This window comes from Necator americanus, chromosome I (assembly GCF_031761385.1).
Source record: "Necator americanus strain Aroian chromosome I, whole genome shotgun sequence".
Lineage (NCBI taxonomy): Eukaryota > Metazoa > Nematoda > Chromadorea > Rhabditida > Ancylostomatidae > Necator > Necator americanus.
This window is the reverse complement of record NC_087371.1, coordinates 5185814-5201191: the sequence shown is the minus strand read 5'-3', so window position 1 is coordinate 5201191 and position 15378 is coordinate 5185814. Positions and strand designations below refer to the sequence as shown.

The window sequence follows — 15378 nt, the reverse complement described above, 5'->3', positions numbered from 1 at the left end:
AATTGTTTCTACAACTTCTTTCTTTCTTTCCTAGTGAGAGCTACGAGCAATGAAATATGTAATTGTTACAGTAAGAGTTTCCATAAAATACATATAAATATCCGGATGGAAGAAGAGGAGGAAGATCACTTTCCGTTACCTGAAGTGCTAAAACAAACGGCAAGCAATATTTTCAAGCTTTGGTACTTTTCCAATCACAAATAAGTGGCTTCCGCTTCCTGAACACCTCGATTTAAGGGCACCGTATCACGAATAAACGTAGTTGGAAAACTTTGAGGAAAATATAGAGTTTGTGGTATAGATTACGAGCATGAGCGTGGTATGGCCCTGTTCACTCCCCCTAATCGTCCTGAAAAATTTCGCGTTGATTCCGACAATGTACGTGAAACGCTCCTCCCTTGTGCACGCGGCGCGTACACGAGCGTAGCGGTCGAGGATCGATGAAGTCTCCTCACCGGCCCATTCCATCAAAACCAATGAATAAGCTGCTGAGGGGATCGGAGCGACTACAAGGGAGTAGATGTTCAAATGTACTTTGTAGAAAAAAAGTTGTATTTCAGGACAATTAGGCGGAATTCGCCGGGGCCACGCTCATACTCGTAATCTACATCCCGAACTCTATATTTTCCACTGATTTCATCACTACGGCAGCTTCGTGATACAGTGGCTTCAATCCAGAAAGCAGGAGATGCAGACGATACTCTGTTTTGTCCACTCAGTACTTCAGTTCAGTGATCTGAAAAAACGAGAATCCATAAGAATTTAAAAATCGCGAGCACTGCTGCAGTGTATAGTGTCGAAATTCTCTATTAAACGGATCCAGTATTTTGCATGTACTTATTTCTATGTGGAAGCTGAAACAAAAGTTACGGATTATTCCTCCATCCAATATAATGTGAGTGAAACTGAAACGAACCGGGTAACTAACCTGGAGCTTTTGTTTTGCTTTCATTTCTCCTTCATTCATTTCAATGGAGTAAAACGTCGTTGAGTTAATGTATTGTATACGATAACGTCAAAACGTGGATTTAGCACAATATTACTGAATATTTATTTCCACAGTTATGTGCTCCCTGCATTTTTTCTCATATTTTTCAAACATATTTCCATCATCTGAATTGCTTTTTATCTGGTAACGTTTACTGCTGTTGTTTCGACCGTAATATTTTTTAATAGTCAATGTATATTGGTTCGTATTCATTTTAAAGCTATAGTCGGGTCAATACGACATGAAACACGAGTGTAGTTGCGGTACATTTGCGTACGCGCTCGAAATAGCGTGGTGAAGGCAGCAGCAGGAACCAAATTGGGACCGTCGCAAACTGCAGCGATGGGTGGTGCCAGCAAGGATTTCACCACGCTCCTAGCCACTACGCTCCACCGAAGTGCCTCGAAAGAAGCCGCGTACGCAATTGCGTACGTGTTTCATGTCGTTTTGACCCTACTATACATTTGACGGTGTAGACGGTGATTAAACGAGTCAGGAGCAAAGATTTTACCGTGAATGAGAAACGTCTACTTCCTATATGATCTTGCTTGTTTTGAGTTGATTAATTGAAGTATGCACGTTTTCTTTTTCAGATCAGAATTAACATGTGAAGATAATGAAAGCGAGACCAACCACTAAATGTTGCATTTGCCAGAAAAAGGATCTTAGGAATAAAATGCGTCTAACGCCTCTTGAGAGGCCATCCAGCATTATGCTCCTCTCCACCATGGCAAGGTATCGGATTGATGTGGATACTGCTAGTGAAATCTATAAGAAATGGCAGCACAAGCGTGGATTCTTCTGTGTGGCGCATCTTCCGGAAACTGTAAGCAAATCCTGAACGTTCTCATTTCATAATTAAAGGCAGTGTATCGTGAAATTAATGTGATACGGAAACCTCAGAAAAAGCATAGGGATCGAGTTGTGGATTAAAACGAAACGAAAACGAGCGATCGAGTGGATTCGCTCATCCTTCCCTAATCGTCGTAAAAAAAAAGCGACATCGAAGACGTCGTCTTTCCTACGAAATCAGTTGCAACGCGCCACTTTTGTGCACGCACCGCATTCACGTGCTAATCATCGAAGACCGATGTGGTCTCCTCACTAGTCTATCTAATTAAAACAATGAGTGGGCTGTTGAGGGGACGGAAAAGTGTACAAGGATAGCACGTTCTAACGTACCTCGTACGACCTAAAACGGTTCCCACGCCGTTTTTTAGGTCGATTAGGGGAGGTTGAGCCGAGCCACGCTCGTTTCCGTAACCTACAACCTGAAATCTAGGTTCCCTTGGAGTTTTCCGCAGTACATCAATGTTCTTTCTTTAACCGCGATATTAAATTTAACAACATTCGTAATTAATTCGTAATTCGTAATTATTTAATTCGTAATTAAGTAGTTTGTCTTGGAAGGTGCTTCGCTTCAAAAAAGGGCTAATAAAAACTTGTGTTGATCCCATCTCTCGACCTCTACCTTTTTCCTGGGGTTTCCGCTACCACGTCAGTTTTGTAATACATAACCTTTGCCTACTCGTTACTGTTGTGGTCGTTGCAGGTCTCCTAACACTGATCTGTTAAGGTCCGACTCCTAATTACTTTTAAGGAGTTTGCCTTATAAAGAATTAAGTATCAGTAGGATTTTGTAGACATTATTCCTTAGTCGTGAAATGGAACAGCTCTCAGGTGAATTTCCAGCAAATGGTTTCTCTGAGGTTTCCAGCAAGATTATGGATGAATTTACCGCACAAATCAAGACGTATGAAACAGCCTTAAGAGTAAGTGATGATAAAATTCGGAAAAAAAAAACACTCCCAAAAAATACAATGCATCACAGATCTTAGATTTCCGACACAACATTACCGCCACCTAATTGCGTCATTAAGAGGAATCTTTTACAGCATAATGTGCGATTGGAGAAGAAGGATGTGGTGAAATTCTACGACGAAAATTGGTCGAAGTATCGCAAAGAAATTCAAAAATTGTTGAGAACAATGAACGATAAAGAAAAAGAACAGAAACATGAGATTCAGGAAGTACAGGCAAGTTATGGCAAGCTTTCTAATGATGGTTCTCTAGCCCAAACGGGTTTATTGGTTTTTATATGAATATTTTTCGATTAGCACTTGTCTGAGTCGCAAATCAGTGGATCGTAACGTTCTTTGGGTTTATTAATTATGACATTGCGCGATTTTCAAGCAACCAGATGACAGATTTAAAGGGAGCGCATTACAAAATTGACGTGATACGGAATCCCCAGGATACATGCAGAGTGCGGATTGTAGATTACGGAGTGAGCATGCCCTTTCTCAATTCCCCCTAGTCATTCTAAGAAGCGAGGTTAAAAATTAATCAATTCATTCTATTCCTATTCATTGTTTTTCTTTGAATAGGTTGCTGAGGACACCTAACTGATTTCCAATCATTCGCTCGTGTATGCGGCGCGTACAGAAGGATGGCGCATTGTAACTGATTTTGTAAGAAAGGACGTCGTCTTCCACCCACGCCGCTTTTTCTGCGATGAATAGGGGAAGAGGAGGTCACGCTCGTTTCCATAATCTACAACACGAACTCAACGTTTTCGCTGGGGTTTCCCTAGTTACGTGAATTTGGTGATACGGGTCCTCTAAGCAAAGTTTTACAAGCATACACAAATCCGTCGCGGATTTTTGATCGCAGTGTGTACTCAGCACCAAATATGTTCAACCAGATGGGTGTTACGCGCTTGCCGCAATGTTCTGGCGCCATGCACTCGCTCTGTAATTCGCCGCCGACTATGGCAACTTAAACATCGTTTTTTATGGAAGTTGAGTTGCATATTAAATTCAGAACAGCGCATCTGCTTTGTCAGCCATGTCCGAGTATTTTCTTCGTTCGCGCTGCCTTCGTACTAAGGATTTTGTGGATTTTTCTGTTAGGAAGTTTCAAATGAGCACCTCGTAATGTAAAACAAGGAAATAAGTGGGTAAGCATCTTTCACCAGAAGGTAGCCGACAATCCACATCGCACCTTAGGGAATGGGATGGGGCGTGGGGTCATGGGGCAGCCCAGAGGCCCCCCAAAAGGGGAGTCGGGGCAGAGGGGAAGGGATCCTCAGCGCGAGCCCGCAGGGATCGGAGGGGCTAGGCCGGTGACTAGCCCAGCGCAGGGCCCCTCCGGATCCGGGCAGTCGGCCCCGGTTCCCCCCCACCGATCCCGCCGCTCCTCTTCGGAGCGGACCCGACGTCGCTTGCAATCCTGCTGGAGAAGTTCCCGGCAAGAAAGTCCTACTTACCTTATGGTGGTCAGCTGATGGCCTAATTTGTTATCAGTTTATGCCAGGAATATATGGAAAGATGAACACAGAACGTTTTGATGGACAAGTTGTAGAAGTGCAGAGAAGAATTCTGAACAGTCGCCCAGAATTAGTGAACGGGCCTGGACCCATTATGCTGTACGGTAATCCTTGTCCATATATATCGCGAGAATTGACGACAAAAATGTATCAATGTGGTTTTGAGATCCTCCCCTATCCATCTAATGCTAACTATCTCTTACCTGGTCATTATTATTTCTTCAAACATCTTTTTAACTACATGGAAGGGAAAGATTATGCAAATTTTTCGAGAATAGGAAAAAGATTTTGCAGCTTTTGTTTCTTCCCGAACCACAAATTTCTTTGCTACTGGTATAAGTGAGTTGTGTTCCCGTTGGGAGAGATGTGTAAACTCAAGTGGGTGTTATGTGGAGTTTTAGTAGCCTTGTTTACCACTATTTATTTTCCTTGTATGGCTTGTACATAGCTTGCATTAATAAATATAGATGTATTTGTGTCTTCAAGTGGATGCCAAACAGTTAAAATCTATTAATTGTCTTGTTTGTAACTATTGTCTTTTTTTCTTGTCCAGAAAAAAAAACCAAAAATCCCCGCTAGGGGATTGAGTCGATAAAGAAAAGAACAATATTCCGCAGATAAAGTGAGAATTCTAAGGGAGAGAAATGCCATATGCGTTCTAAATGTAAATGGAATAACAAATGATCCGGAGCTGTTACCGGTTTCCGAGGAAACGGTCTCCAGACAAAAAGTAGCCGGGACCAGTACACACTGTGAAGAATCCTGTCCTATTCCTATTTGAGACGAGGTCATCTGTTTTTCTCTTCTACTCCACGTGTGGTGAAGGTCCCACGTGATGCACACGGGAACATGATATCCACATACCTTACCAAAGCTATAATTTACAGTACGCATAGTTGTTCTCATCTCAAACAATGTTTCTCAGAGGCTGCAGCCGGGAAAATTCAGTCATAATGTCTAATTTGACTGGGAAAACAGCTACCAATAATTACAAAACTTGTAGAACGTATTGACTGAGAACGCAAAGTTTGTTGACAGCCTATTTCAGCTACTGTCAGCTGAGAATCTGGATTCTCCAACACAACATTTTACCGACAAGGAAAATGATTTCGACGGGATTTCAACGTCAAAATGCTAACATCTGAGACTTCACAACTCTATTAATACTGTTTTGTGTTGTATGTCTAAATTCAGACACTCCAGTGGATTTTGAAAGTCTTATGGATTGAGAATTTGCAGGATTTAAATAACAGTACCACGTTGACATAGCCATCTTTCTCTGCGTGCATACGCTAAACATTCAAAATTGACCAATACGCTGCATCTTGCGTCCAATCATTTTTCAAGAAGTAAAATTTCGAATTCGATAAAGCAACCTGCCTAACTTTTAAGATCTCGTACATTAAAAAAAGTAGAAAAAAGCAGAAATAGCCATGGTCGAATCAAAACGACATGAAGCGCGGTGCAGTTGCGTAAGCGGCTGCGCTCGAAGCGACGCGGTCGACACAACGGTTGGAATCGAGGTGGGACCGTCCCGAACTGCAGCGATGGGTGGTGCTAGCAAGGAATTCACCACGATCCAATCGGCTTCCCTTCTTACCTTACTACGATAACAAACGCAACTTCTACTAGTGCAAACAGTAACATGGTACAAGCCTGGCAGGCATTAATGAAATGAGGGATTCATTGTGTTGTACTTAAGTCGGATCTACCAAAATGCCGTAGTTTTCGCTGACGATAAACCAAGGATAGAAAATATGTGGAAGCAACCCACCAAAACCATGGGAAAATCCGACACACAGGGTGACAGATAATAACAAACCAAGTAACTGTAACAAGTAGCAAACAGCGACCTGAGGTTCGACGCATTTGCGAAGCGGCACGGTGGGGCGAGCGGTTTCGATCGAGTTAGCGCCTTCGCTAGTCCATTCATCGATTCGAGTGAAGTTGCCGACGGTCCCACCTCAGTCCCAATCGCTCTCGCTTCACGCGCCGCTTCGAGCTCAGCCCTTTACGTTATTACTCTGCGCTTCACTTTTTTTTTACCCTACTATACATTCTTCTGAACTATGATCTACAAGGATGATCTGACCCAGAAATTCAATAGTAGCGCATTGTGTTCTCCAACTACCCATGCGTCACTTTTAACCGATCGATTAGACTAGGTTAGAAAATTATGTGAAGTTTATTCGCTCAGTGGGATTATAAGGGATGTGTTACTCCCTAACTTATCCCTCAGAATTTTACTATGGTCATTTACACAAAATCCTTAAGCATAGTTAAGGATTAATTCAGAGAAGTTATACAACTTTCAAGGATTTTCTCTACAGTTGATATCTTGCGCCTTATTATGACAACAGAGTTTTTTTATAGTATCATTTTTCTTCTTTAGAATTGTTCCACTGTAGTTATACGATGAGGAGAGTTAACGACGTTTTTAGTGGATCTATAAGGAATATTTTGAGTCGAAATGAATTATTTGTGCAGAACCTGAACTTTGACCTTCAGCTGAAGCGCTCTCCCTAATTATTACTAGTTATTATCATTAATCATTTGTGCAGAATTGACCTTCAGCTATACCGCTTTTCCTGTACTAATTATTATGAGTTCATTGAGTTCCGTACTTGAGATGTTACAGTATGCGTCGACTATTTTATCATGGACATTGTAGATGTATAGAAGAATCAAAACGACATGAAGCACGGTGCAGTTGCGTAAGTGGTTGCGCCCGAAGCGGTACGGAGAAGCGCAGCGGTTGGGATCGCGTGAGGGACCATTTCACCTTTTACCATTATCTTACCACCGTTCATTGATGCAGTTCGCGATGGTCCCAGCCCGATTTCAACCGCGCCGCTTCGAGCGCAATCGCTTACGCAACTGCAACGTTCCTCATGTCCTTTTGACCCGACTTCAAATCTTATCCATTTGCTTTTCATTTGGAAAAAAATTGTAATGTTGCAGAACATCGATATTCGCAATCTTTTTACCATGTATTCATGTAAATGCGTTTGTTGATTACATTTTAACAATAATAGTTTTGTACTGCAGTTTTCTATTACCCACTATCTACTTCCACATTCGGATAGTTTACATTCTTTTCTGGTTTTACGGTTAAATTGCCATCCTTTCAGAGAGCAGTATTTAATAGTAATATATTGAACTAAAATAGTAATATCTGCTTGTATATACATCCCGGAGGACTCTAGTAGGCTTCATGCCCTTGAGTTCACAGTGAACAACTTCAGCATTCCCTCTAGTCTTTACGCTTCTCTCCATCCTTTACCCTTCTCCTAAGAGGACATCAATTTCAGATGTCGATGTAGGCGAAGGTAGAGGACGGCGATTGAGCAGCAACCTTTCACCTTTATAAATTGTTCACTCGTTCACGCCTCTTCACCGCGATAACCTCTTTTGCGGACTCAATTCAATTAATAGCTCTGGTTTACAGCGTAGTGGACACACGAACAGAAAGCTAAGAAAAAAAAGCCTCTACACTACTGAATCGACCATAATTTAATAATATACTATACCATAATATAATAATTTTTATAGCCTACCTATACTTTCTTATTTTCCAAGAGTCTTAGTTCCCAACCTGTCGAGTTTATGTGCTTTTTGAAATTACTAAATCGTTTCTTGCTTTACTGTTCGCGTGACTTATCCCTGCTTATTCTCATTCTACTCTTTTCTCATTACTGGATTTTCTATTGTTTATTTGTATTCATTCCTTGCCTCTTACTCTGGGCACGCGTTTGAGCGTAATAAATAAATAAACAAATAAATAAGTATACGAATATCGACCATAATACTGAGTGACGAGCCGAAAACTGAATGAAACCTCAGCAGCAGCAGCAGTGTACGATGTTCTGCTGCACTCGTCGATATTGGGCGGATCATATCGCGCCATCTGCGTCTATTCAGATGATGTCGTGGTCGTACGGATGTTTTTGTTGTCGAAGCATCCGTTGAAGCAATGCTCTATCCACACGGGATCCAGGTGTTTTGCACACGTTCGCGCCCTCACCTACTATTTCGTGTTCACCTCTAAAGTTAGTTCTTTTTTTACTTATATGTTTATTTTATTATATTATTATTATTATCTTATTTTTACTTATTTTTTTACTTATTACTCTTTAAGATGTTAGTAATGTGTTATGGGTAGGCTTTTTTAGGGGAATGGTTCGTTGCGCACTATGTGGAAATGAGCGATCGCATGCTTCTTCTTTTACAAATGCCTCAGAACTCTCCTCAACTATTATATTGCTGTCCTGCTTGACAAAATACAACACAATAAACGAAAACTCGGCCAGAAAACTTTATAATGATATGCGGAACGCTCCTCAACGCATCTGTAAAGGACACTACATTGAAGCGGTACGTGATAAGTTACGGGTCACCTTTTTTCACCAGTTTTTTCCCTCGTTTTTTTTTTGCTCGTTCTGGAATCCACTAGCAGAACTGCAGCCGTGCACACACACACTTGCAGGGTTTTTTTTTATTATCCTGAAGCACAAAGGTTATAGATAAAATTTCTGAGGAAAGAAATAGAAGAGTTATGGAACGACTTTCCGTTGAACAAGCTCGAAGATGTCCCTTATCATGTGATAGACAATGTGATAGAGAATATGCGACCATATTGTCTCAAACTGGATGTGAGTTATTATATATAGACTGAATGCAGTGAAAACAATTCCTTTCGAAAGATATGTTCACCTTCTCTGTTTTATAAGCACATTGTTTTTTTTTTGTAATTTTTTTTTGCCTGAAGCCACTGGAATACTATCCATGTTAACCAAGAAAATATTGGCTGTCTTTCCAGACACGGATTTGCGGCATCTACATTTGAATGTTGTTTCAAAGAAAATTACGTATGACATTGAAGGCAAAAGCACGTATGGAGAGAGGAAAATTGGTGGCATTTCATAATGATTGTATGGTGAAATATGATAACGAAGTCTTGAATAACCTTCTTTCACAAGTTGGACAAGGTGGAATGGCTGATCTGATGCATGTGAGTTTAATCCTAGTCTAATAATTAGTGTATAGGCAAGAAAAGTATACAAATATAGTTGGGGAGAGGGATGGGGCACTCAACTGCGCTCTTATTTTTGGAAATGAATAACTAAGTCAGTCAGAGCCTTAGAACCTAAACATTAGTCTGTGAGGATCTAGGGCCTGTAGGTTGAAGGTACTAAGGGAAAAAAGGAAGTAGAGCCTTTAAAAATAAGAACGTAGGTGAGTGCCCCAACTAATCTTTACCTCAAGAAAGTCCCTCTAAGTACTACAAAACGTTTGTCTCTCACTAGTAAATAAAAAAAGTAGCAGATGAAGCATAGCACATGAAGAGTTGTGAGAAGTTCTCGTAGGAGCATTTTGCGAGATCATCGGACGTATTATCGCAGGCATTTTGGATCAACGTGCCTTTATTTGTTCCTCAAATCTGTTGCCTCAAATTCCTGCGTTCGTCAGTGTTGCGTGCTTTCTCGGGATTGAGTGTGAACACTCAACAAGTGAATACAACTCAGAGATCAGGAATTTTTTGAGCGAGCTGAATCAACAATTGTTTTCAACGGAGCTACTGCTAACGGATTTGCATGAAGCGCTAGCGCCGCGCATGTGGAGACAAGAAAACAGAGGGCTAATACGCAGCAGAGTTCACTTAGTACTAGTTGAACTGACTGCATACAGAAAGTACAATATTTATATTATTGCATATATTATTTAACAATATTGCACACCGTTTTTTTCCACAAAAAAAAGGGAGAAGAATCATTGGAGTACGCAAACACTCGCGTAGAACAGTTTGTGATGTGCATAACGTGCTATTTGTTAGTGAAAACTGCATTGAGCACACGAGAAAAACGAACAAAATTTTTTCCGTCGTCTTTCTTTCTTCCTCTAATATTTCTAAGTTCTCGGATGCATATCCCTAAGGTTGCTCTATTGTCAATGATTTCAATAATGGAAACAAATGAACCATTTCATACCGTGATTCTACCCTTTCCCTTTGGGCTATTTGTTTTCATTACTATGAATGGGTACATTGTTTCGATATTACTTATTATTCTTTGCTTTGCCGCGGTGTCTAAGACATCCAATTGATTATCCATCCACTCAGTTTTTTTTCTGAACTCCAAGTTTGTTCACATGGAAAAAATTTACGATAGATTCAAATTGCTAGCTCATTCTACTTATTTTAGGCACCTTTGTGTACTCAAGTTTACTTACAAAAACCAACTACATCAAGCAATTCCTCTCGTTGCTTAGGCATCAAAGGAAGTGGTAAGTTAGAGCTGCAAAAATTACTTTAAGGACCAGAGAACGCGGAACTGAGATGTTTTTGTGTATATGTATATAGTCTTGGACTATGTTTTTTTTGAGGCTTTTTTTTCATAATTATCTCTGTAGCTCTTCCATGGCCAGACTCTCCGCTTCATGATTCACTTCTTTTCAATCCGCCGGAGGAGAAACCTCTTCAATCTAAGGGAATTTCTGCCACAAATCTTCTGACTCATCAAAAAATGCCAGAGATTTGTCTCAGCGCTTCCACGACGAATGGAGGTAAGGTTGCTTAAGAGAGAGTGATTGCTTTATTTTCAACCATGCTCTCGTAGACGACGAACAGTCAAATCAGCAGAGAAAACAGCAGTGTTTATTATGTGGAAGATCGTCACATGATGTTGAAATAGTACAAACGCTGGAAACCCGAGAACATAACGTCATTCTGCTATCCTGTTTAATTATGGGCAGTGCTATTCAATTACATCGAGCAAGTAGAGTGTACCAGGAAATCCTATGCATCCGGAAATCACTCTGCAAACACCACTACGCTCAGGCTGTAGGTCATCTTAACATTAACACTTCTCTGCAACATTTCTTTTCTTGTTCTTTTTGCAATCATATAATATTCATAACATCGGCACACATAATTACATTCCAGATTGGATTTCTCAGGGAGGAGGTACGAAGTCTATCGGAAAATTTTCCAGAAGAAGGAATAGAACAACTTCCGTACAATGTTTTGACGGCTTTACTGCGACGAATACAATCTTGTGGAACCGAACTTGATGTGATTCTTTTCTTATTCTTCATATTGCTTAATCACACATTTTTGTACATTTTTAGAAGTCCGTAATCCTTAGGGTCGACGAATTAGTTCAATTCTTCAACTATTGCTTGCCGAGCTACAAAGAACAGAACTCAGAATTTGGACCGGTTAGAAGTTTCTTTGAGATCGCTGTGTTATTAATCCTTTATGATTGTTGTGTTATTACAGTCTCTACAGAAGACAGAGCTAGTTTGCAAAATTGTGGTGAAAATGATTATCTTTCACCTTTTTGCAGTTTTTTTTTTTTTAATTTAACATACGAATCCCTACGAATCTGAGGTGGTACGGATTTCAGGTGGAGTATTCGTGTACGGGCCCGTAGATATAGGAGAGAAGGATGATTCCGTCCATTTCTTCCTAATTGCCGTAAAAAAACGGCCCGGAAGATATGGCTTCGAGCGGTCTGATGCGCTGTTTTCTACAACGAGTTCGATTTGAGCGCACCAGCCTTGTGCACGCGCCGCATCTTTCGGACCCTTTTTTACGGCAATTGGGAAGAAATTGACGAAATCATCAACCTCAGATTCGCGGGATGATGCCTCTAACTAGCCGCTGTTAGTTCTAAATGTTAACTTTTATGTGGAGTGTCGATTGTCTTCTTTTTTCTGTAGTTTGTAGTTCACAGAATTACAAGAAAAAGAAGAATTTGTGTAAAATTTAGAATGCAACTTACTATGTCTTAAAATTATTTAGGTAACATCAGATTCAAACGATTGTAAATCGGCACTTCAGTCATCCATTTCTCCTGTTCATCACAGTTTTCTTCCAAGTGAGTGAACATCATTCAGTACAATTCATATATGTTGCAGTTTGTTGTTAATTTATTTTTCGCTTGCTTTATATTCAATTTTCTTTAAATTTAGCTGATTTCTTTATCACTTTTGACATCAAATGCTAATTTCTTCTGGTTTAGACGTTGTTAAATATGAAAATCGATCGCAAAAGGACAACTTTCTTCTATCGAAACATACTAACAAGGTCACAACCCAAGAAATGCACCACACATGTGCAGTATGTGCTCGTCGTCGCCCTGAGACAGAGCTCCGTAATACGTCATTCTCGAACGACCAGAATATTATACTGTTGTCTTGTTTGGTAATGGGACGTACGGTTGAAATGGCTGTAGCTAGGAAAATTTACGATAGCATCAAACACAAGAGCAAATACATGTGCACAAAACACTATATAGATGCTGTAGGTGGTTTAATGCTCTATTTTTATCCTTTCGTTTTCGGTTTTAATTTCATTGATATTACAGGCGCGATTTATTTGCTCCGAGATCCAACGTGCATCTGGCAGCTTTCCGAAAGATGGCTTCCGACATGTTCGCGGCGATATAAGATTTAATTTCTTGTGGCGAGTTCAACAGTGCGGCGATCTCATTGATGTTAGCGTGACTTATACTGAACAGTGATAATTTAAACCAAACAAAAAATTGTTTTCAGAAAACTATCGAACTCAAAGAAGAATGTTTGATACGTTTCTATAGCAAGTGCGATGCGAGATATCAAATAACACAAGAGTGGAATGAGCAAGAAGTTTCGCACAATAGAATGCCATACGCACAGGTGAATGAAACCGTCCATATGATGTTTTGCAACCACTGTGAGTTTTTTTTTTAAATTTATTTTTAAGCAATTAACGCACGAACCACCTGCTGAACATGATCATGAAAAAACGGAATTATCGCTGAGCGTCTCCGAAAGAAGTTGCAAGCGAATAGCTAATTTTTCAGGTATGCTAAATGAGATGCCGTAGAAATATGGCAAAGAAAATATTTTAGTAAGATGATAACTCTGCTTTTTCTACCTTACCATCTAGTATTTGGTTCAGATGTCTTTTTTAAAAATTTCCCTTGTTACGTAGCTATGCTGTTGATTCTCCTCATAGATAGCAACTTTCTGTGATTAAAAACTCTACTTATTTCTAGTAATCTTTACCTCCGTCCTTGTTTTAAAACACAAAAAGTAAAAAAAAGGATAAACAAACATCGCATAGATGAGTTTCGTCTCCCTTTTTGGGCTCATCGCTAAACGTATTTTCTTTGTTGGAACACTCCCAAGCAGTAATTTTTTTTCTCACAACTTCTTTCTTGTACTCACACCTCCCTCAAATGGGCGATTCATTTCTTAATTTTAGTAGAGGTTTGCGGCGGGTGTGGCGCAGTCGGTTAGAGGTTCGTTGTAGCTTCACGGTCGAGGGTACGAAACCGCTCTAGTGCAAACCAAGCCTTTCATCCTTCCGCGGTCGATAAATTGGTACCAGACTTGTCTGGGAGGATAGAAACGCCGCAAATCATTGTATAGGCCAACACGCGTTATAAAACCCCAACGATTGCGAATTCCAGTAAAACGCGTTGGTGCTCCCCGAGTGGATTGATACACCAGTGACTTTATCCTTTTTTATCCTTTAGAGGTTGACCATGTATGTAAGAGATATAATTTCTTACTCCTAGCCCCAGAATGAATAATCAATATACTCGTAGGGTATTTAGATTCTTCATACTGGTAGTAACCATGTCCTTTAATCAATGATTTATGATTTAACTGCCTTGTGAACTAACTTAGGCAAAATCAACAAAATTTATAAAATAAAGACCCGATCAACCAAACGGTAAATCTTTTGCATTGCACCTGAAAACTAGTTTGAACTGCTCCAGAGATCTTATAACAAAAATGCTGCAACCTAACACTGGGAATGCATTTACAAATTGTAGATTTCGACTATAACCAACAAAAACGCTCCAAAGGGCCTTCCACCATTCATTTCAAAGATTCTAATGGTTGTAGTGACCAGAAACTGAGTAAGTTGAGAATTTGTATGATAGTTGATTTCTTTCCTTTTTGAATAGTATTCAACTAGGTCCTGTCGGCTCTATCTGTGATTTGGACTTTTGTCCACAAACTCGAGATGAATTTACGAATGAATGCGAAGCAGAGCCGTCCCGCATGTCATCGTCAAGTTACAGCTGTAGTCGAAATTTTGGTCAGTCACCATCTCCTGACAAATTTCTACAAGACGAATGGGACGGTTCATCTCCTACTGAACCTGTGGATATTCCATCAATATCTTCCCGTTTCCTAGGATTCAAAGGTTTGCCTCGTTGTATTCGTTCATCTTTCGTGTTCACATTATTCGAAATTTGGCAGAGAAAACCGATCGCCTTCTACAAGCAAATACTTTGTCGTTAGTTGATCTTGGACAGGCAATTGCGCAGCATGAATGTGGAGCTGAATATCAGGTATACAATTTGTACGTGGTCACCTACAGTCACGATCTGACCTGTAGTTCAACTATGTAAACAACAGAAGCAATGGAACCGCCGCCAGCTTTGAGTATAGGCTGAGCGCTCACACAATTGCACCACAGGAAAGGTTTTTTTGTATGTTCTAACGACAGATCCTATTAAGTTGGTGCAAAAGCAGCGCATGTTTTCAAACATTTACTTTGAAACGCTATAACTCGCCTCAAAATCAACTTTATCAATCGATCTGAGAACCATTACAGTCCCCGCATCTTTTTCAACGAGATACAAGTTTGCTATTCCTGTTACATAAAAGTGCGAGCTTTTGGAGTCCACAAACTTCCAGAAAACCCCCTTCGGCATCACCTTGGTTTTGGAAGATCTTACCTCTTATCAGCTGTCCAGATGTTTGAAAAAGTGATAGTCTGTTGGCGAAAGGTCAGGTGAATATGGTGTGTGAGGCATAGTCTCGTAGCCTATCTCGTTCAAGTTCAGTGGCGTCACCTCTGAAATGAGTGGCTGAGAAGTGTGTAGGAGAATCGGACCCTTTCTGTTCGCTAACGCAGGGCGAAGAACTTTAAGTTTCTGGTGCATTTTGTCCTTTGCAGTACTTCTCTGCGATGATGGTCCCAGGTTTCACGAAGCTGTAGTGGATTCCACCTGTAGCACACCACTACACAGTCACCACGTTCATTTTCGGGTGCATTTTC

At 40.4% G+C, this 15378-nt stretch overlaps 1 protein-coding gene across 4 annotated transcripts in view; it reads left to right on the top strand.

Annotated features, from left to right (window-relative positions):
• Window positions 1–15378, top strand: part of RB195_004547 (uncharacterized protein) — a gene marked incomplete at both ends in the record, with an annotated part of 32656 nt that overhangs the window by 13611 nt on the left and 3667 nt on the right. The window contains 21 exons of one of the 4 annotated variants that reach the window (XM_064182438.1): window positions 1764–1814; window positions 2681–2760; window positions 2884–3024; window positions 8238–8259; window positions 8314–8365; window positions 8489–8690; window positions 8840–8968; window positions 9199–9327; window positions 10517–10598; window positions 10725–10877; window positions 10931–11154; window positions 11257–11385; window positions 11442–11531; window positions 12118–12193; window positions 12338–12618; window positions 12683–12811; window positions 12870–12992; window positions 13060–13159; window positions 14141–14227; window positions 14287–14517; window positions 14574–14665. In XM_064182438.1, the coding sequence (XP_064033702.1) occupies window positions 1764–1814; window positions 2681–2760; window positions 2884–3024; window positions 8238–8259; window positions 8314–8365; window positions 8489–8690; window positions 8840–8968; window positions 9199–9327; window positions 10517–10598; window positions 10725–10877; window positions 10931–11154; window positions 11257–11385; window positions 11442–11531; window positions 12118–12193; window positions 12338–12618; window positions 12683–12811; window positions 12870–12992; window positions 13060–13159; window positions 14141–14227; window positions 14287–14517; window positions 14574–14665 (2603 nt within the window). Of the gene's footprint in view, window positions 1–1763; window positions 1815–2680; window positions 2761–2883; window positions 3025–8237; window positions 8260–8313; window positions 8366–8488; window positions 8691–8839; window positions 8969–9135; window positions 9163–9198; window positions 9328–10516; window positions 10599–10724; window positions 10878–10930; window positions 11155–11256; window positions 11386–11441; window positions 11532–12117; window positions 12194–12337; window positions 12619–12682; window positions 12812–12869; window positions 12993–13059; window positions 13160–14140; window positions 14228–14286; window positions 14518–14573; window positions 14666–15378 lie in introns of those variants that run through there. The other 3 variants (XM_064182435.1, XM_064182439.1, XM_064182436.1) reach the window with 3 other exon arrangements.